Below are 21,249 nucleotides of genomic sequence, written 5' to 3'. Positions count from 1 at the left end.
AATGCCCTTAGAAGTCTCTTATTTCAAAGATACAGTCTCACCATATTCAACCATAAGCCAGCTTTTATAAAGTAACTTCATTATAAAATCATTACAACTTCATTATAAAATGAAGAATCTTTTTATTTTATCTCTATATTATCTCAAGTATAGAAAGGGTTTCCAAGTCTAAAAAAATTGAAAGGGTTTCCAAGTCTAAAAAAATAGAAACAGCTGACGATTTAACGTAACTTGCTAGGACTGGATGCCTGGGGTAAAGTAGCTACAACACAACCCCCTTCCGTTGCAAATATAATTAAAAAATGACGAAACAAAGTGAAAAATATGATCAAAGCGGGTAGCCCCCCTGGAACTCCCGCTCCAGCCACTGCGTACTTTACTATAATGCATGTCTGATCGAATTCAATTTTATTTTTCAAAGTCAAAACCATGTATTTAGCTAACGTATTTTATATATTTAAAAATACTAAATTGTATTTTTTTTCTTAAATTTACGTCATTTTACGTTCAGTCTGGAATTTCAGGCATCCATTATCAAGTTTTACCTATACTTTGTTTTGAATGGATTAGATCATTCAGATGTTACCCAATCAGTTTTGTTACCTAATCTTTAGGTAATAATTTTGTGTATAAGCAGTTGTAATGTGTTTTAGTACCTAGTGATGCTGGTATTTTTTGAATTGAATGTTTTCTGTCCCATTATTTTTTATCCTTTCTTACGACCTCTTTTCTCTCCGCTTAAATACATCTTTTTGTCTGGAACATACAGATAGTGCGATTATTCAAATTTTTATCATCAGACTAGAAATTACTCTTGAAAATAGTCTTTAAAAGATGTATAGCTAGATTTTTTTAAAATTTTAGGTTTGCTACGGTTTTTATGAAGTTATTTTGGAAAATGAAAGGTGAATGTTTTAACATCTTGATGATTTTAAAAGAAAATCGAAAAAAAAATTGTTTAGCGAACAAAAATATGGATTTCCTTTGCTTTTTAGAAGAGACTGATTTTAATATGCGTTTTTTCTTAGTTTTGTGGATTGGGGGTAACCCCACAGCAAGGATTTGAGAAGTAATGTACTTCTCCTGAACATACAGTAGTGTGTCTCATTGTCACTTGTCACATTGTTATTACTGTTATTTGGTACTAATTTTATGATGATTCTTAAGTGCTAAATCAAAATTGTTCTCTTTATATTATGCTCAGCTGTTTGTTAAACCGTTGTATTTTGAGTTAGTTGATTTGGTTTATTGTTTTGCGCGTCGAGGCTTATTTAAGAAATTTAGCATCCAAGTACAATTTTTTAGTAGAAAAATTAAAAAAAAATTGGCACTAAGAATTAAATTTCGGACTTGTTAGGAGTATCTTCTTTTTTTTCAGAATTTTTTTTTTTATTTTGAACCTCTAATCACTTTAGTTTTTGTTTCTTTCTTCACATGTTTTACCGATCTACTTAGCACTTTAACGACTTTTACACAACTGAGACAATCATGGGAATCAAGTCTATTTTCCTTGCTGTCGAGGGAAGGGAGGGGATCTTAGTAAATCAATTGGTGTATAACTAAAAATTGGTCCTAATACACAAAACACAACATAAAAATAATTGGTAGTATCAAAATCAATTCTTTGGTGACCGGGACGGGTCGCTTGGATTTAAAGTCCGAGCAGCAACCAGCCAAATTCGATACCCCGAAATATAAAGGTCTCCTGAGATGGCGATCCAGATGGATAGTTTTGGTCCTCAGAATAACCCATAAAATAATTTAGACGGTATAACAGTCACCAGCAGATTTTGTAGATCCCGCGGGTGAGATTATTGAGGTAAAACTAAAGCCGCTGCTTCAGTACCCGGGTAGGGCATCTTTGATTCTGAGATCAAAGAAGCAGCTTGCTAATTTCGATACCAAATACATTGAAGGTATCTTAGGAAAATAAAGGCATCGGGGATGCTGGTTGTATTTCTCCTCATCACCAGCTAATCCGGTTCTTTCGGTTGTTAATTTTCTTGTTTCTTTTTTTTCTGCTTCCTTTTTTTATTTGTTACTAGATTGTCTTCTTCTATGTGTTTGCTATTTCTGTTTACTATTTGTGTTTTTGTGTATTTTTCTATGTATTACTCCACGTTTTATACTTTTGCAGAGTGTGGGTGAAAAATAAGTAACAACAATCATAATACGATGGGCAACAAATGTAAAGCGTAATTTTTTCTCAGCAAAGATTTGCTTGGAAAGCATTAGTTTCTAATTCAAATGAGAAAAAAAAACAGGGAACCAATATTTGTTGACGTAATACCTCCCGCCCTTTCCCTTTCAAGAGAAAAAAAAAGATGAAGTCATAATAATGAAACATTTTTACCTATTACGAAATACCTGTGTTTGCTCTGACTGAAGAAAGTCTTAGATAAATTTTTCAGAATTTCAAAATACATGAGTTGGGCTCAAAACCGCTATGCCTTCTCAAGGCCAGAACATAATTTGCACTTTATTGAAAAAATGTATTGAAAAAATACACTTTATTGAAAGTGTTTTTCTTTTATAACTTTAATAAATCAATTAATATTAAGATTTTGATTACTAAATATCTGTATATTTGTATTAAACTCACAATGTACATTCATTTGTATTTATTTCAGTAAAGTGCAAATTATGTTCTGGCCTTAGGAAGGCATAGGGGTTTTGAGCCTTATTCATGTTAATATCTGCTCGTTTTGAGTTGGACTCGGTTATTTATTGTAAGTTCTGTTCGCCTTGGGTTTCATTTATTTATTGATGCTGATTTGTGGTAATTTCACTCTTGGTAGATTATTTCATTTTATTTTTGCTCATTTTTGGTTTAATGGAGTTCTTTACTTTTCTTTGAAAAACTTATTTTGTGGAAAAAGTTTTTCTAATCAATTTCTTGTCGTTTTGTATTTACATAGTCTTTTCAGGGAAAAAGAAAATAATACTTTAAATCTTTTCAATTTTTTAAGACTCTATAGTTTTTCCTGCTATTTGTATGCAAGAGAAAAATTTCAGCAATTTTTAACAACATACACCCGTCTGAAAATCTGGACACAAATAGTAGTGTTTAATTTAGTTTCATACCTCCTCTATTTGACCTGAAATAGAAAACTTGATACCATTCACAAAAAAATCTGTTTACTTTCTTTGATAGCTTGGATACACTTACGCTATTTTGATTTGGTTAAATTTTAAGAGCAGAAGTAGCCCCAAAAATTTGAATATTACATCCTTAGTCGTTCTTGGGAAACTGCTGAGATACCTTATTGGGAATTAGCATTAACATAGTGCATTTTGATTTAATCTTATGGCAACATTTGGTTTCTAAAAATACGGGGCAAATGGGTGGGTGGGTGAGGGAGGAAGACTAGTTGCCCTCCAATCACTTAAGAATATTAAAGAGGGCAATAACCCTTTCTATGTTCAAGCGATTGAGCCCTTTTCGAAGCTCCTATGACAACTCCTTCAATACGAAGTGCCCTAATCAAAAAGGTCTAAAAAAAATAATAATAATAATACATTGTACCCACATCGATCTTTACTATAAAATGTCAACCCTTCCAATCACTTTCGACTATTAAAAAGGGCACTATCCCTTTCAATTTCCATTCGAAAGAACCCTTTTTGAGTTTCTAATAATGTTTCCTATAAACACCTTATATGCCCCCAGAACATAACTTACAACCCTTGCCCTGAGGGCTGTGGGGGGATTTGTTATCCTAAAATACATAATTTCCAGATTTTTCAACTACATTGGACAAAATGGCTATTTTAAAATGTTGATTGGATGTGTTTGGGGGAAAGGTGGGCGTGAGAGGGGGGTTAGTTGCCCTCCAATCCCATTCGACTATTAAAAAGGGCACTAGTTCTTTGAATTTCCAATCAAATGAGCAGTTTATGAAGTTTCTACGACAACGCCTTCTATACAAACCTTACATGCCCCCAGGTCATAACTTGCAACCCTTGCCCAGAGGGCTGTGGGAGAGTGTCCTCCTCAAAAACATAATTTCTATCTGGAAATCAACTACGCTGAACAAAATGACCATCTCAAAATTTTGATTGGATGTGTTTCTAGAAATGGTTGGCGTGGAAGGGGTGTTAGTTGCCTCCTATTCACTTTCGACTATTAAAAAGGACACAAGCCACTCCAATTTCCAATTGAATGAGCCCTTTTCGAAGTTTCTATGACAACTTCTTCGATACGAACTGCCCTGGTCTACAGCTTTTTTACAGCTTTTTTAGATTCTTCCTAATTTTAAAGATGTATATGGTTTTAAAATATTCTACTTACCCAGTTCAAACAATCAGATTTTATTTTCGTTGTCTTCGGTTCTTTACAGATTTTTCATATTCTTCCTAATGATGTGTATGGTTTTATAAGACTATACTTATCCAGTTCTAACAATTAGATTTTATTTTTTCTTTTCTCGGTTTTTTACAGCTTTTCCAGATTCTTCCTAATTTTTAAAGATGTATATGGTTTTATAAGACTCTACTTATCTAGTTCAAACAGTCAGATTTGATTTTTGTTGTCCTTGGTTCTTTACAGCTTTTCCAGATTCTTCCTAATTTTTAAAGATGTATATGGTTTTATAAGATTCTACTTATCCAGTTCAAACGATCAGATTTTGTTTTGTCCTCGGTTCTTTACAGCTTTTTCATATTCTTCCTAATTTTTAAAAATGTAGGCTATATGGTTTTATAAAATTCTACTCATCCAGTTCAAACAATCATATTTAATTTTTTTTATCGTCGGTTCTTTACAGCTTTCTCATATTATTCCTAATTGTTAAAGATGTATATGGTTTTATAAGATTCTACTTATCCATTTCAAACAATCAGATTTTATTTTTGTTGTCCTCGGTTCTTTACAGCTTTTTTCATATTCTTCCTAATTTTTAAAAATGTAGGCTATATGGTTTTATAAGATTCTACTCATCCAGTCCAAACAATCATATTTAATTTTTTTTATCCTCGGTTCTTTACAGCTTTCTCATATTGTTCCTAATTTTTAAAGATGTATATGGTTTTATAAGATTCTGCTTATCTAGTTCAAACAATCAGATTTTATTTTTGTTGTCCTCGGTTGTTTACAGCTTTTGCATATTCTTCCTAATTTTTAAAGATGTATATGGTTTTATAAGGTTCTATTTATCCAGTTTAAACAATCAGACTTTATTTTTGTTGTCGTCGGTTCGTTACAACGTCGGTTTGTTTAAAAAACAAGTTTTTTAAACTGAAAGTAAGGAGCGACATTAAAAATTAAAACTACAAGAGATTTGTCCTTATTCTATAGGGGTGTTCCCAGCCTCAACGAATCGCTCTTTAAGATAATGTTTTTTATTGTTTAAAAAATTAATTTTTTTATAAAGATTAAAAATTTAGCGTAACGCGCGAGGCGTTGAGGAGGGGACAGCCCCTTTCATATACGGAATAATTTCTGTTCGTTTTAAGTTTTAATGTCGCTCCTTACTTTCAGTTTAAAAAACTAGTTTTTTTATTTAATTTTTGAACGTTTTTGAATAAATGCAGGTTTTGTTCTTGGCTCACCGTTCATGAATAATTAAAACAAAATTTTCATATTAATTTACTTTTATTTAGTTAAATTGCTTTCTCGAAACTTGTTTAATTTTATTTACGAACGTTTTTATTGGTAATAAATATACGTAACTTACGAATTAACTTACGTAACGAACTCCTATATTCATGTATTTTTAATACGTTTATTATGGGGTTCGCCCCCTAGTCAATACCTTGCTCTTTAAGCGAAAGTTCGAATTTTGTTCCAATTCCTTAAAAATGACCGCTTAATCACAAAGGCCGTTAATTAGAATAAATAGCTCTTATGAAAGTACTAAAAAATCTTTGGCTTAAAGAGCGAGCCATTGACTATGGGGTGAACCCAATCATATATGTAATATTTTCTGTTCGTTTAAAGTTTCGATGTTGCTGCTGTTGCAGTTGAAATACTTATTTTTTTATATTAAATTTCTGATCTTTTTTTAAATAATGCTGGGAAGTCCGGCGTCCCATTCATAGCAATGTCCCTTGCCCCATGAAAACTTCCTTCAAGGACAGATCCTCCCACATACCCCCCGACCCCCCCCCCCCCACTACCAAGAAAAATCTCCCCTGAAAACGTCTGTATAATTCCAAATAACAAATACTATATGTTAACATTGGGTAAAGTTCATAACTTTCAGCCCTCCCCCGGGAACTTCGGGGGATTAAGTCATCCTAAAAGGCATACTTATAATATTTTCGAACATGTTGAACAAAATGGCTATCTCAAAATTTTGATCAGGTGACTTTGGGAAAAAATGAGCGTGGGAGTGGGGCTAGTTGCCTTCCATTTTTTTGGTCACTTACAAAGGGCACTAGAACTATTAATTTCCATTCCATTGAGTCCTCCCATGATATTCTAGGACCACTGGATCGATACGATCACCCCTGGGAAAAAAAAACAAACAAATAAACACGCACCCGTGATCTTTCTTATGGCAAAAAATGCAAAATTCCACATTTTTGTAGATGGGAGCTTGAAACCCCTACAGTAGGGTTCTCTGATACGCGGAATATGATGGTGTGATTTTCATTAAGGTTCTATAGCTTTTAAGGGGTGTTTTTTCCTTTTTTCGAAAATCAGCCAAATTTTCTCAGTTTCACAACTTTTGATGAGTAGAATTAAACTTGATGAAACTTATATATTTGAAATCAGCATTAAAATATGATTCTTTTGATGTATCTATTTGTATCAAAATACCGTTTTCTAGAGTTTCGGTTACCATTGAGCCGGGTCGCTCCTTACTTACAGTTCGCTACCACGAACTGTTTGATAAGTATTAACACAGTGCGTTTTGATTTAATCCTAAGGCAACATTTGGTTTTTAAACATAAGGGGCAAATGGAAGGTGGGTGTGGGAGGAAGAATAGTTGCCCTCTAATCACTTTCGACTATTAAAAAGGACATTTGCCCTTTCTATTTTCAAACGAATGAGCCCTTTTCGAAGCTCCTACGACAACTCCTTCGATACGAAGTGCCCTGGTCTAAAAAAACAAACCACACATTGTACCCACATCGATCTTTACTATAAAATGTCAAGCCTTCTAATCACTTTCGACTGCTAAACAGGGCACTATTCCTTTCAATTTCCAATCGAAAGAGCCCTTTTTGAGTTTCTACGACAACGTTTCCTATAAACACCTTATATGCCCCCAGGGCATAAATTACAACCCTTGCCCTGAGGGCTGTGAGGGGATTGTCATCCTCAAATACATAATTTCCAGAACTTTCAACTATGTTGAACAAAACGGCTATCTAAACATTTTGATAGGATGTGCTTAGGGAAATGGTGTGGGTGAGAGGGGGGTTAGTTGCTCTCCATTCACTTTCAACTATTAAAAAAGGCACTAGACCTTTCAATTTCCAACCGAATGAGCCCATTTAAAGTTTCTGCGACAACGATTTCAATAGAAACCTTATATGCCCCCAGGGCATAACTTACAGCCCTTGCCTTTAGGGCTGGGGGGGATATCATACGTCAAAGACCTAATTTCTAGAACTTTCAAGTACGTTGAAGAAAATTGCTATCTCAAACTTCTGATTAGATGTGTTTGGGGAAATCGTTGGCTTGACAGGGGGGTTAGTTGCCCTCCAATCCATTCTGACTATTAAAAAGGGGACTAACTCTTTTCAATTTCCTACTAAATGAACCCTTTCGAAAGTTTCTACGACAATACTTTCTATAATACTTTCATATGCCCCAGGGTAAAAGTTACAACCCTTGACTTGAAGGCTGGGGGGGGCTTGTCATCCTCAAATAAATTACTTCTGGACCTTTTAACTACGTAGAACAAATTAGCTATTTCAAATTTTTGATTGCATGTGTTTGAGGAAATGGTGGGCGTGAAAGGGGGGTTACTTACCCTTCAATCACTTCGACTATTAAAAAGGGCACTAACCGTTTCAATTTCCAATCGAATGATTCATTTTTGAATCTTCTACGACAAAGCTTTCTATAAAAAAAACCTTATATGGCTCCAGAGCATAACTTACAACCCTTGCCCTGAGGCCTTTGGGGGGAGTGTCACCCTCAAAAACATAATTTCCGGATGTTTTAACTACGTCGAACAAAATGGCTATGTAAAAACTTTCATTGGATATTTTTGGGAAATTATGGGTGTGAGAGAGGTGTTAGTTATCCTCCAATCACTCTCGACAATTAAAAAGGGCACAAGCCGTTCTAATTTCCAATTGAATGAGCCCTTTTTGAAGTTTCAACAACATTACTATCTGTAAAAACGTTATATTCCCATAGGGCATAACTTACAACCCTGGTCCCGAGGGCTCTGAGGGGATTATCATCCTCAAAGACCTAATTTCTAAAATTTTTAACTACGTTGAACACAATGGCTATCTAAAAGTTTTGATTGGATGTGTTTGGAGAAAAGGTGGGCGTGAGGGATGAGTTAGTTGCCCAAAAATCACTTTCGCCCATTAAAAAGGGCACTAGCCCTTTGAATTTTCGATCGAATGAACCCTTTTTGAAGTTTCTATAGCTAGATTTTCAATAAAAACCGTATATGCCCCCAGGGGATAAATCACAACTTTTACTCTGTCGGATTTGGGGGAAGGTTTATTCTCTAAGATATAACTTTTAGACCTTCCAGCTGTGTTTAATAATATGTCTGTCTAAGTATTTTGATTGGATGTTTCTGGGGCAAAGGTGGGCGTGGAAAGGGGGTTAGTCGCCTTCCAATCAATTTCGACTATTTAAATAGGCACTGGCCCTTTGAATTTCCAATTGAATGAGCCTTTTTTGAAGTTTCTACGACAACACTTTCTATAAAAACCTTATATGCCCTCCTCAAATACATAAGTTCTATCTGGAAATCAACTACGCTGAACAAAATGGCTACTCCAAAATTTTGATTGGATGTGTTTGGAGAAATGGTGAGCGTAGAAGGGGTTTTAGTGGCCTTCCAATAACTTTTGACTATTAAAAAGGGCACAAGCCATTCCAATTTCCAACTGAATGAGCAGTTTTCGAAGTTTCTACGACAACTCCTTCGATACGAAGTGCCCTGATCTAAAGGGGAAAAAATAATACATTGTACCAACATCGTTCTTTACTTAGGCAGCGCGATTGCGCTGCCTATGATTGCTTTTTCTAGGGTATCAGAATTCAAAAGCTGCTATCCGAACTTTAAATGCCCTTGAAAGTCCCAAATTACTAACCTATTTCTCTTATTTTAGACATCAAGAATATCGTAGTCCTAATTCTAGTATGAAACAACATATTTATTAGAAAGAAGATAAGTATTTGTATCGTGCGCAAATTATTTTTTTCATATCAACCAACAACAGTAAGGTACCATCTTCAGTTGTTTCTGGTTCTCTCATATCCACCTCAAAGCTGGAAAATAGGCACAGGAGCTTAATATGTGATTAAATAAAAAAAAAGTTTTTTTTAACAGAAAGTAAGGAGCGACATTAAAACTGAAAAAGAACAGAAATTATTATGTATATGAAAGGGGATGCCCCCTCATCAACGCCTCGTTCTTTGCGCTAAAGTTTTTTATTGTTTTAAAAATAAAGTTTTGAGACAGAGTCAAACTTTAGCGTAAAGAGCGAGTCATTGAGGAGGGGACAGCCCCTTTCATATACGGAATAATTTATGTTCGTTTTAAGTTTTAATGTCACTCCTTATTTTCTGTTAAAAAAAAACTTGTTTTTTTTTATTTAATTTCTGAGCGTTTTTTAATTCATGCTGGTTTTGAAATCAGCTAAACGTATATGAATAATTCAAACGAAAGTTGCTAATTAATTTTACTTTTTTTTGGCTAAATGGCTTTCTCAAAATTTTGATCGTACAAATTTGAGGAAAAAAGGGCAAGGGAGGGTGCCTAGTTGCCTTCCGAATTTTTTGGGTTCCTTATTTTACATATTTAGAATCAGCATTATAAGCCCATTCTTTTGATATATTTTTTGACACCAAAATTCCGTTTTTTTTAAAGTTTCGATTACTATTGAGACGTATCGTTTGTTTTTTGTTACATACTTTTTATTCCGTGTATGAGGGGTTCTCCCCCTAGTCAATATCTCGCTCTTGACGCTAAAGTTCAAATTTTGTTCGAATCACAAATCCCTGGATTACAAAGGCCGTTTAATTAGAATAGAAAGCTCTTTTGAAAGTACTAAAAGAAAAGCTTTAGCGTAAAGAGCGAGGTATTGACTAGAGGGTCAACCCTCTCATATACGTAATAGTTTTTGTTCGTTTTAAGTTTGAATGTTACTCCTTACTTTCAGTTGAAAAAACTTGTTTTTTTATTTAATTTCTGATTGTTTTTTAAATAATGCTGGGAAATCCGGCGCCCCCTTCATAGAAATGTCCCTTCCCCCAAGGAAAGGTACTCCCAAGATACCCTCCTCACCCGACCCCCCCCCTACCACCATAAAAAATCCCTCCTGATAACGTCTGTATACTTCCCAATAACCAATACTATATGCAAACAATGGGCAAAGTTCATAACTTACAGTCCTTCCCCCGGGAACTGTGAGGGAATAAGTCATCTTCAAAGACATATTTATTAAATTTTCGACAATGCCGAACCAAATGGCTATCTCAAAATTTTGGTTGGGTGACTTGGGAAAAAAAATTAGCGTAGGAGGGGGCCAAGTTGCCCTCTAATTTTTTTGGTTACTTAAAAAGGGCACTAGAACTTTTAATTTCCCTTCAAATGAGTCCTCTCATGATATTATGGGACTACTGGATCGATATGATCACCCCTGGGAAAAACCAAAAAAAAAAACAAACAAATAAACACGCATCCGTGATCTTTCTTCTGGCAAAAAAAAATTCTCATTTTTGTAGATAGGAGCTTGAATCATCAACAGCAGGGTTTTCTGTTTCTCCTTTTTGCTGGTGTTTTGATGAAAAGACCGTAATTTTAACCACAAAATCCATTTCCCCATAAAATAATTAAAAAAATTTTGTTTTCTCGTAATATCGCTATCTCTTCAAAAGTTCCGTTAAGTATAAAATTGGCTATGAATCTATTTTAAGTCTTTGAAATTAAAAATTGAAAGATTTTTCTTTCTTATGCCCATTTAAATTTCAAAACTGCGGGTGTGAATCAAGGTTTTGTTTAAATAAGGATTAAATACTGCTGAGAAACTGCTGAGATACCTTATTGGGAATTAGCATTAACATAGTGAATTTTGATTTAATCTTAGGGCAACATTTGGTTTCTAAACATAGGGGGCAAATGGTAGGGTGGGTGTGGGAGGAAGACTAGTTGCCCTCCAATCACTTAAGAATATTAAAGAGGGCAATAACCCTTTCTATTTTCAAGCGATTGAGCCCTTTTCGAAGCTCCTATGACAACTCCTTAGATACGAAGTGCCCTGGTCTAAAAAAAATAAAAATAATAATACATTGTACCCACATCGATCTTTACTATAAAATGTCAACCCTTTTAATCACTTTCGACTATTAAAAAGGGCACTATCACTTTCAATTTCCATTCGAAAGAGACCTTTTTGAGTTTCTAATAATGTTTCCTATAAACACCTTATATGCCCCCAGAACATAACTTACAACCCTTGCCCTGAGGGCTGTGGGGGGATTTGTTATCTTAAAATACCTAATTTCCAGATTTTTCAACTACATTGGACAAAATGGCTATTTTAAAATGTTGATTGGATGTGTTTGGGGGAAAGGGGGGCGTGAGAGGGGGGTTAGTTGCCCTCCAATCCCTTTCGACTATTAAAAAGGGCACTAGTTCTTTGAATTTCCAATCAAATGAGCCGTTTATGAAGTTTCTACGACAACGCCTTCTATACAAACCTTACATGCCCCCAGGTCATAACTTGCAACCCTTGCCCAGAGGGCTGTGGGAGAGTGTCCTCCTCAAAAACATAATTTCTATCTGGAAATCAACTACGCTGAACAAAATGACCATCTCAAAATTTTGATTGGATGTGTTTCTAGAAATGGTGGGCGTGGAAGGGGTGTTAGTTGCCTCCTATTCACTTTCGACTATTAAAAAGGGCACAAGCCACTCCAATTTCCAACTTACAGTCCTTCCCCCGGGAACTGTGAGGGAATAAGTCATCTTCAAAGACATATTTATTAAATTTTCGACAATGCCGAACCAAATGGCTATCTCAAAATTTTGGTTGGGTGACTTGGGGAAAAAAATTAGCGTAGGATGGGGCCAAGTTGCCCTCTAATTTTTTTGGTTACTTAAAAAGGGCACTAGAACTTTTAATTTCCCTTCAAATGAGTCGACTCATGATATTATGGGACTACTGGATCGATATGATCACCCCTGGGAAAAACCAAAAAAAAAACCAAACAAATAAACACGCATCCGTGATCTTTCTTCTTCTGGCAAAAAAAAATTCTCATTTTTGTAGATAGGAGCTTGAATCATCAACAGCAGGGTTTTCTGTTTCTCCTTTTTGCTGGTGTTTTGATGAAAAGACCGTAATTTTAACCACAAAATCCATTTCCCCATAAAATAATTAAAAAAAACTTTTGTTTTCTCGTAATATCGCTATCTCTTCAAAAGTTCCGTTAAGTATAAAATTGGCTATGAATCTATTTTAAGTCTTTGAAATTAAAAATTGAAAGATTTTTCTTTCTTATGCCCATTTAAATTTCAAAATTGCGGGTGTGAATCAAGGTTTTGTTTAAATAAGGATTAAATAAATGTTTTAATAATGCTTAAATAATAAATATCTCAATAAGGTTATCTAAAATTTTCTCCACTCTCAAAAAAAAGAAAGAAAAAAAGTGCAGATATAAAGTTTTCATTATCCACTAATGGTGAAATACAAGATAATTTTGAACTTTTCAAAAAAAGTAAAAATTCTTACTTAACCATGTATAGAATTGTTTTGTCCTTATAAAGCCACAGATAGTGATTTGGAATTGTCATTGTCTGAAATGTTACTTGCTTAGCATTCTTGAAAAAGGAATCCGGTCTCCACATTGACTTAAGCCACTCAACTTCAAGTAATCTAAAAGGAGAAATAGGGGAATTAGCTTGCTCTTTTTCTAAGGATAAAGGTATAGGAAAAGGAAATTCAATTGGTAGTACTTGACTGCTGACTTAATGTGGTCGAAGAAGAAGAGTAATTTGTTTCATCTCCAATGACTATTTAAGGCTAGTGGTGTATTTTTTTGAGTGGCTGCACAAACTAATTTAGGCGATCCAGCCCGTTTTAGGTAAAATTAGCAACAGCCAAAGATAAACTATATATATCATCTTTTACACATGAAAGAAAAAAAAATATTTGTATTGGACGGAACAAAGATCAAAGACAGGGTTGTATCCACGATTTTTTTCGGGTGGGGGGAGATACAAAAAAACTTTAAAAAACGCTTCAAAAGTTTTTTATATTCTTTTTTGTTACGTCTTTACGGGTTGGATGAACATTTTTTTGGGGGGGGGGAGGGTCAAACCCCCTAGACCCCCCCTGGATACGACCTTGGCCAAAGACGAAAAAAATTTAGATACGATATGCAAAAGCTAATATCGAAAAAACGACAGAAACACAAATTGATAAAGTTACTAAAACAATGTAATCGACAATCCAATAAAAGGGAAACAATATATAAGAATGTTAAAATAATTCTGTCTATTAAGCCATTCCAGAATGAAATGGGCTGGTGGGTAGAAAGCCTTTCATGGGCTGGATTTAAATGGGAGCATTTGCTAATTCTTTGGCAACAGAAGTATTATAATAAATTTGTATGTGTAGCAATTGGTCCTCCGACATTACAAACGGGAAAAAAAGATCAACTAACAAAAAAATGCTCAGAGCGTAAAGATAATTATTGAAATCTATATCATAAAATTATGATAATGCCGTGATTTTACGGTAATTTTACTATGCAAATTAAGCTATACGAGCTTGAACTATTTCTCCAAGATCAAAATAAATTGGAGCGAAATTTCCTCGATTTCCTCTGTCAAAATTTTCTTGGAATCGGCAGAAATTGATATATCGATATTTACTGGTTTATCATAAGATGCAACTTCCACTTGTTAGATTTTCTCGGAAATCATGAAATATCCCGAATAATCAATGTATGGAAACACTGGTTGCGTTTCTCAATAGAAACTGCAAAACACTTTAACCGTGGACCAGGACGTAGTCCAAAACCCTGTCTATGCAGTGACTAAGAGTAGGATTCAAATTGAGCCTGATGCAATTTGCTTTTCACTTGATATTTCAGTGCTTCTGAGACAGTCACTTAAGTGAACACCAAAAGCACTTGGAGTAAGCCTTAAAGGATATATATTGCTTGGAGCAATATGTATGAAGCATATCGAGGAAGACTGGGAGTATTAAGTTAAAACTTTTGGGAGTACTACTATTACTACTTCTGCTCTTACAATTTAAATAAATCAAGAGAGTACAAGTGTATATAGGTTGTCAAAGAGCATAGATGGAATTTTCGGGAATTATATTAAATGTTAACTTGTTTTCATGTTAACTTGAGGAGATGTAAAATTAACTTAAACAATACTATTTGTGTTAGGATAGAAAATTGTTGAAAAAACTTCTCCAACATACAATATGCAAGCCAAACTACGGATTTTTATAGAAAAAACCGAAATGATATAATTTTTTTTTCTCCATGAAAAACACTATTTCAATAAAAATGAACAGAAATTGATTTTAAAAAAAATTCCCACTAACAAGCTTTTCAAAGAGGTAAAGTAAAGTGCAAATCATGCTCTGATCTTGAGAAGGCACAGCGGTTGTCAGCCCTACTCATGTTTATTTTTGTTCGTTTTGAGTTTGACTCTGTTATTTAGGCTATTGCAATTTCTGTTTGTTTTGTGTTTCATTTATTTATTAATGGTGATTTGTGATAGTTTTATGCTTGGAAAATTATTTGACTTTATTCCTGCTCATTTTTGGTTTAATGGAATTCTTTACTTTTCTTTGAAAATTCGTTTTCGTAGAAAAAGTATTTTAAATTAATTAGCTTAAAAAAGTTGCTTTTTGGTGTCCTAGTAATGAATCTGGACGTAAGAAGTCAATACATATGGATTTTTCCAAAATTTTGTTTGCATTTATTGAGGTCCCTTTGTACATTCGTGCATGCCTTGTAAGTTGCAAACCAGAGAAAAAAAAAATTAAATCTCAGATTTCTCGCATCACAATTTTTCAAGAGACCGCTTTTATGAGGTCCTAGCCAAGTCCAAACACGCTCGCCTTATGCACTAGAGCGACAGCACGGATATATAACAGTAGCGAAAAGTTTCTTCAGAAATGGTACAGATCAAAGCACTAGGAAACGAAAGATCCGTCTGCGTCACAGCGATAGGTTGAGTTGCTACTTGCATTTAGTCACTAATAATTTGTCATTGCGCGTGCGGGAAGGTGGAGTCCTGAAGAGAGATCTAGTACCAAAAGTCTTTAATGGAGAGTATAGGGCTTTTCGCTAATGTTAATATATTTATTGTGTGCATAGAGCCTATAGCTTAACAAAACGTAACTTTGCTATTATAAAATGCAGGAGGTGTTCTCATTTGATCTTCCAAATACTTTGATTAATCACTTCCTATTTTCACGTCCAACCGTTCCGACTAAGCGTATGAAAAAAAAAATATATGAGTAAATCTAATAAATGGGAGACACTATTCTCTATAGTCTATACTATGCCAACATTTGTAAGTTGAATCTGATGCAAACCAAGTGGATGTTTTTGTTGTTAACATAATTTTGATTTTTAAAATTTTTTCAAAATTATTTGTTAGTGGAATCTGAATGATTATAGGGCGGTTAAAGTCAAATAATTCTTTAAAACTATAAACACTTAGGAAAACTCAGGATTGTCTAAGAAAGATACAGTAATAGAATCATAAAGAAACTTGTGGGTATAAGAAATTCTTGCTAACTATTTAGCAACACTTTTCTTTTAAACAGTCGAAATAAAGTTTTTATAGTAAAGAAAAATTGTAGAGCTCTAGCAAGTTCTTATTACCTTTTTCATACATAAATAAGAAAGGTGAGTTAATATAATTACGTTATTTAATTCCAGAAGTTCAATTTTAGCAGTAAAATCTCCACCAAAATACAAAGATTAAGCCAGGAACAAGATCTGGCTGAAAAAGTCTATCAGATTTGCGGGTGTTTTTTATGCTAAAATCGTTTCGAGGCAGAAACAATTATTTCCAATTGTGGACAAACAATGTATTATGCATTATAATACGTTTTCAGCAAAGCAACAACTACTTTTTCGAATAATGATGGGGACTGGATACGTTGGTACCCACTCACCCCCTGTTATTAGGGTAAAATTCGTCAGTTTTAAATTTTATGGTCTTGCTTTTTTATCATGCATTATATTTGTATTTTCTCTTAATTTTTGTCCGTTTTCAATCCATTGAGGATATGATAATTATAGCCTGCGCAATAATATGTGCAGGAATGAAACTTACCACAGCATTGGAATGTGCCGATAGGAAATGCTAGATCCTTATAAAACCTTGTCATACCATATATATTTCTAATGATTTTTGGTCTCATGATCTAAAAAACTTTCAGTGTTCAAGTTTTTTTTAATAAATCAATAAAAATTTAAAAACTTTCAGTGTTCAAATTTTTTTTAATTAGCCAATAAAAACAAAGTCTTTTATTCAATTTTTCGGTTTCTTGAATTAATGATGTGCTTCAAAACTTGATGCGTTTGAATTATCAAACAGTTCGGGGTAACAAACTGTAAATAAGGAGCGACTCGGCTGAATAATAACCGAAACTCTAAAAAGCGAAATTTTGATACCAATAGATACATCAACAGAATCGGATTTTCATGCTGATTTTAAATATATAAGTTTCATCAAGTTTAGTCTTACCCATCAAAAGTTAAGAGCCTGAGAAAATTTGCCGTACTTTCGAAAAAAGGGGGAAACACCCCTTAAACGTCATAGAATTTGAAAATCATTGAAAATCACACCATGGGATTCAGCATATCAGAGAACAAGGTTTCAAGCTTCTGTCTACATAAATATGAGATTTTGTATTTTTTTCCAGAAGAAAGATCAATGATGCGTGTTTATTTTTTTTATTGTTTTTATTCCGGGGGTGATTATATCGATACAGTGGTCCTTGAATGTTGTGAGAGGGCTTATTCGAACTGAAATTAAAAGTTCTAGTGCCCTTTTTTACGTGACCAAATAAATTTGGAGGGCAACTAGGCTCCCTCCCGCGCTCATGTTTTTCCCAAAGTAACCGGATAAAAATTTGGAGATAGCCATTTTGTTCAACATAGTCAACAAATCTAATAAGTATGTCTCTGAGGACGACTTCGCTTTTTACGCTAAAGTATGTTTAGTTCTTTCAAAAGAACTATTTATCAAAGAAAACACTGTAGCGTTGCCCATAGTAAAGGCCATTCGGCTCCAATGTTTTATTATTATTATTATTATTTTTTTCCCCAGAGGCACTTCATATGAAAGGGGTCGTCATAGAAACTTCAAAAGGGTCTCATTCGATTGGAAATCGAGAGTTTTAGTGCCCTTCTTAATAGTCGAAAATGATTGGATGGAAACTAGCCCCCCTCCGCTCATCATTCCCCCAAACACATCCAATCAAAATTTTGAGATAGCCATTTTGTTCAGCGTACTTTATTTTCAAATAGAAAATATGTTTTTGAGGAGGACTATCCCCCACAACCCTCAGAGCAAGGGTTTTAAGTTATGCCCTGGGGGCATATAAGGTTTTTATAGAAGGCGTTGTCGTAGAAACTTAAAAAAGGCTCATTCGATTAGAAATTCATAGGCCTAGTGCCCTTTTTAATAGTTGAAAGTGATTTGAACGCAATTAGCCCCCCCCACGCCCATCATTCCCCAAAACACATCCAATCAAAATTATGAGATAGCCATGTTGTTCAGCGTAGTTGATTTTCACATAGGAAATATGTTTTTGATGAGGACACTCCCCCAAAACCCTCAGGGCAAGGGTTTTAAGTTATGCCCTGGGGGCAGAAAAGGTTTTTGTAGAAGGTGTTGTCGTAGAAACTTCAAAAAAGGCTCATTCGATTTAACAACCAAAGTGATCGTGCCATTTTTAATAGTCGCAAGTGATTGGAGGGCAACTAGCCCCCCCCCACGCCCCTCCGTCCCCCCAACACATCCAATCGAAATTTTGAGACAGCCATTTTGTTCAACGTAGTTGATTTTCAGATGGAAAATATTTTTTGAGGAGGACACTCCCCACAACCCCCAAGGCAAGGGTTTTAAGTTATACCCTGGGGGCATATAAGGTTTTTATAGAAGGCGGTGTCATAGAAACTTCAAAAAAGGTTTATTCGATTGGAAATTCAAAGGACTAGTGCCCTTTTTAATAGTCGAAAGTGATTTGAGGGCAACTAACCCCCCTCTCACCCTCACCTTTTCCCCAAACACATCCAATCAAAATTTTGAAACAGCAATTTTATTAAACTTAGTTTTAAGTTCTGGAAAATAGGTCTTTGAGGATGACAACTCCCCAACAGCCCTCAGGGCAAGGGTTGTAATTTAAGGATTCTCCGAATCCTTCATATTATTTTTTATGGAAGGGATACTCGTATAAACTTTGGAGAGGGCTCATTTGATTGGAAATTGAAAATTCTTGTTCACTTTTTAAGAGTCAAAAGAGATTGGAGGGCAACTAGCCCCCCTCCTCCACGCCTTAAATGCATCAGATAAAAATTTTGTTAAAAATAGTTGAAAGGTTAAGTAACAAAACTCTGGCGTCGACCAAACCCCTCAGGGCCCGGGGGCAAGAAGGGATTCTCGTATAAACTTCAGAGAAAGTTCATTTGATTAGAAATTGGAAGTTCTAGTCCAGCTCTTACGAGTCAAAATCGATTGAAGGGCAAATACCGCCCCTACGCCCTTTTTCCCCACCCCACCCTTTGAACTAATTCTGTATATGCCTGAAGGCCCAATGAGAGTTAGAATGTTTTGGTATTAACACATACCTATTTGGCATCTGCACTCCTCCCTAACAAGGAAAGAAACAGAGAGTGTAAGGCAGTGGCAGATCCAGGGGAGGGGCGATGGAGCACCCCTCCCCCGGAAAATATAAAGTATTTTTGAGTATTTTAACGTCTTCCACAACTCAAACGGTCCAACATTCTACCGTCCAATGAGTCTGTCTAATCTCCTAAATCGGGAACGGAGGAGATAAGCGAAGTTCCGCCCCGTATTGGATGACTCTCCAACCTCACCCTCCCCCTCTCCTAATGTCTACGCTAAAGTTTTGTTCCTTCTGCCAACTACGCATCCCCCACCCCAAAGACTTTAATAAGGTAAAGTTTTGTATGGGAAGAACACCTAGTAAATCTATTATAATTATCCAAATATAAGATTAAAATACATACTCTGTGATAGATACAAAATTGCTTTGGCACACACAATCCTATTAAGGTCAATTCCAAACAGTCGTGATCCCTTTGTGTCAGCAAGTGAAATTGTCAAAACACCCTTATTGGAGCTATTTTGTCGAGTCATTCATTGTTGCCAATCGCTATCCAAAACTTATGCAAGCTGTCTATTGTTCATATATAATGTTTTTATCAAAGAGGTAATCGTACATACTTCGAAAAAGCCTCAATCGATTTAAATTGATAGTTATAGATCCGTTTTTTAAAGTAAAGAATAATCGGACAGTAAGTACCCCCCCCCCTGCCGTAGAAGATTGAAACTTTTTTCGATCAAAACGAACAAAAATTAATTTAAAAAAAGTATCTGAAAAATAAGTTTTTCAAAGAAAAGTAAAGGCTATTTTAAACTTAAGCTCAGGAGATATGAATACTTGTTAAAATTCAAACTCAAAACGACCAGAAATTACTATTAAAGAATAAATGAAACCCGAAACGAACATAAATTAAATAAACAATCATAGCAAAAAACATACAACAAATAATAATATAAATGAATACATAGATGTTAAAGCGAGTAATGCTTAGATTGATTATGAAAATCAAGCTTAAAACGAAAAAAAAATATTTTCCTATTAAAGTATAAATGAAACTTAAAACGAACAGAAATTAAATATACAATCAATGCGAACAAACATTGGCGCTTTACTGAAAACGAATTATATTACAAATGTTTTCTTTTGTACTTAATATTGAAAATAAATATTAAACTTACAGTAAAATTTTGAACTGATGAGCTTTCAGCAATTAATATCATTATACATCAAATATTCAGTTTAATTTATTAGTTCTTTCCAAGATTGGTCAAAACAAATATAGTTTCACTACAAACAAAATTTGGATACTGCCCCCTTCTTTAACTGCAAAAACCTAAAGCCTTCTGCGTCATTGGCACTTCACTGAAAACGAATTACTCTTATCTTACAAATTTATTCTTTTCCAGTTCTTACAGCATTGAAAATGAAAATAAAAATTACAGTGAAAAAAAATCTTGAAATGATGGATCTTTCAACAATCAATATCATTATATATCTAATATTCAATTTGATTTTGTTTATACTTTCCAAAACTGTTCAAGACTCAAATAGTTTTCAGTAAGGAGCCAATGACGCAGTAGGTTTTCAGGCTTCTCCATTGAGGCGATACCCAAACTCTTGTTTGTAGTTATTTTTGTTCGATTCAAACTTGATTTGTATATTTAATTTAAGTTTCACTCGTTTTAAAATTTATTTATTCATTTACATTAATATATATTGTATGTTTGTTCGCATTGATTGTTTATTTAATTTCTGTTCGTTTCAAGTTTCATTTATACTTTAATAGCAAACTATTTTTTTCGTTTTAAGCTTGATTTTCATATTCAATCTAAGCATTACACGCTTTAAGATCTATTTATTCATTTATGTTATTAATTGTTGTATGCTTTTTGCTATGATTGTTTATTTAATTTCTGTTCGTTTCGGGTTTCATTTATTTTTTAATAGTAATTTCCGGTCGTTTTGAGTTTGAATTTTAACAGGTATTCATATCTCATGAGCTTAAGTTTAAAATGGCCTTTACTTTTCTTTGAAAAACTTATTTTTCAGATAGTGATTTTAATTAATTCTAATTGAACGGCATTTGTGATTCAGGGGTTATTCTTAAAGAACTGGAACAAAATTCGGACTTTAGCGTAAAGAGCAAGGTATCGACGAGGGGGTAAACCCCCTCATACACGTAATAATTTCTGTTCGTCTTAAATTTAAATGTTGCTTCTTACTTTCAGATGAAAAAATTAGTTTTTTTTTAATTACCAGAA

At 34.3% G+C, this 21,249-nt stretch overlaps 1 protein-coding gene across 1 annotated transcript in view; it reads right to left on the bottom strand.

Moving 5' to 3' along the window:
* LOC148953789 (glycine receptor subunit alpha-2-like) overlaps positions 1–21,249 on the bottom strand; it is a 222,983-nt gene that overhangs the window by 161,721 nt on the left and 40,013 nt on the right. The window contains exon 4 of the mRNA XM_089085900.1: positions 12,884–13,027. Within this exon, the coding sequence (XP_088942026.1) occupies positions 12,884–13,027 (144 nt within the window). The remainder of the gene's footprint in view (positions 1–12,883; positions 13,028–21,249) is intronic.

Source organism: Artemia sp. Qi Xiang Cuo, chromosome 3, assembly GCF_049724085.1.
Source record: "Artemia sp. Qi Xiang Cuo chromosome 3, ASM4972408v1, whole genome shotgun sequence".
Taxonomy (NCBI): Eukaryota; Metazoa; Arthropoda; class Branchiopoda; order Anostraca; family Artemiidae; genus Artemia; species Artemia sp. Qi Xiang Cuo.
Note: the sequence above shows the minus strand (reverse complement) of the source record. Positions and strands in the feature narration are given on the sequence as shown.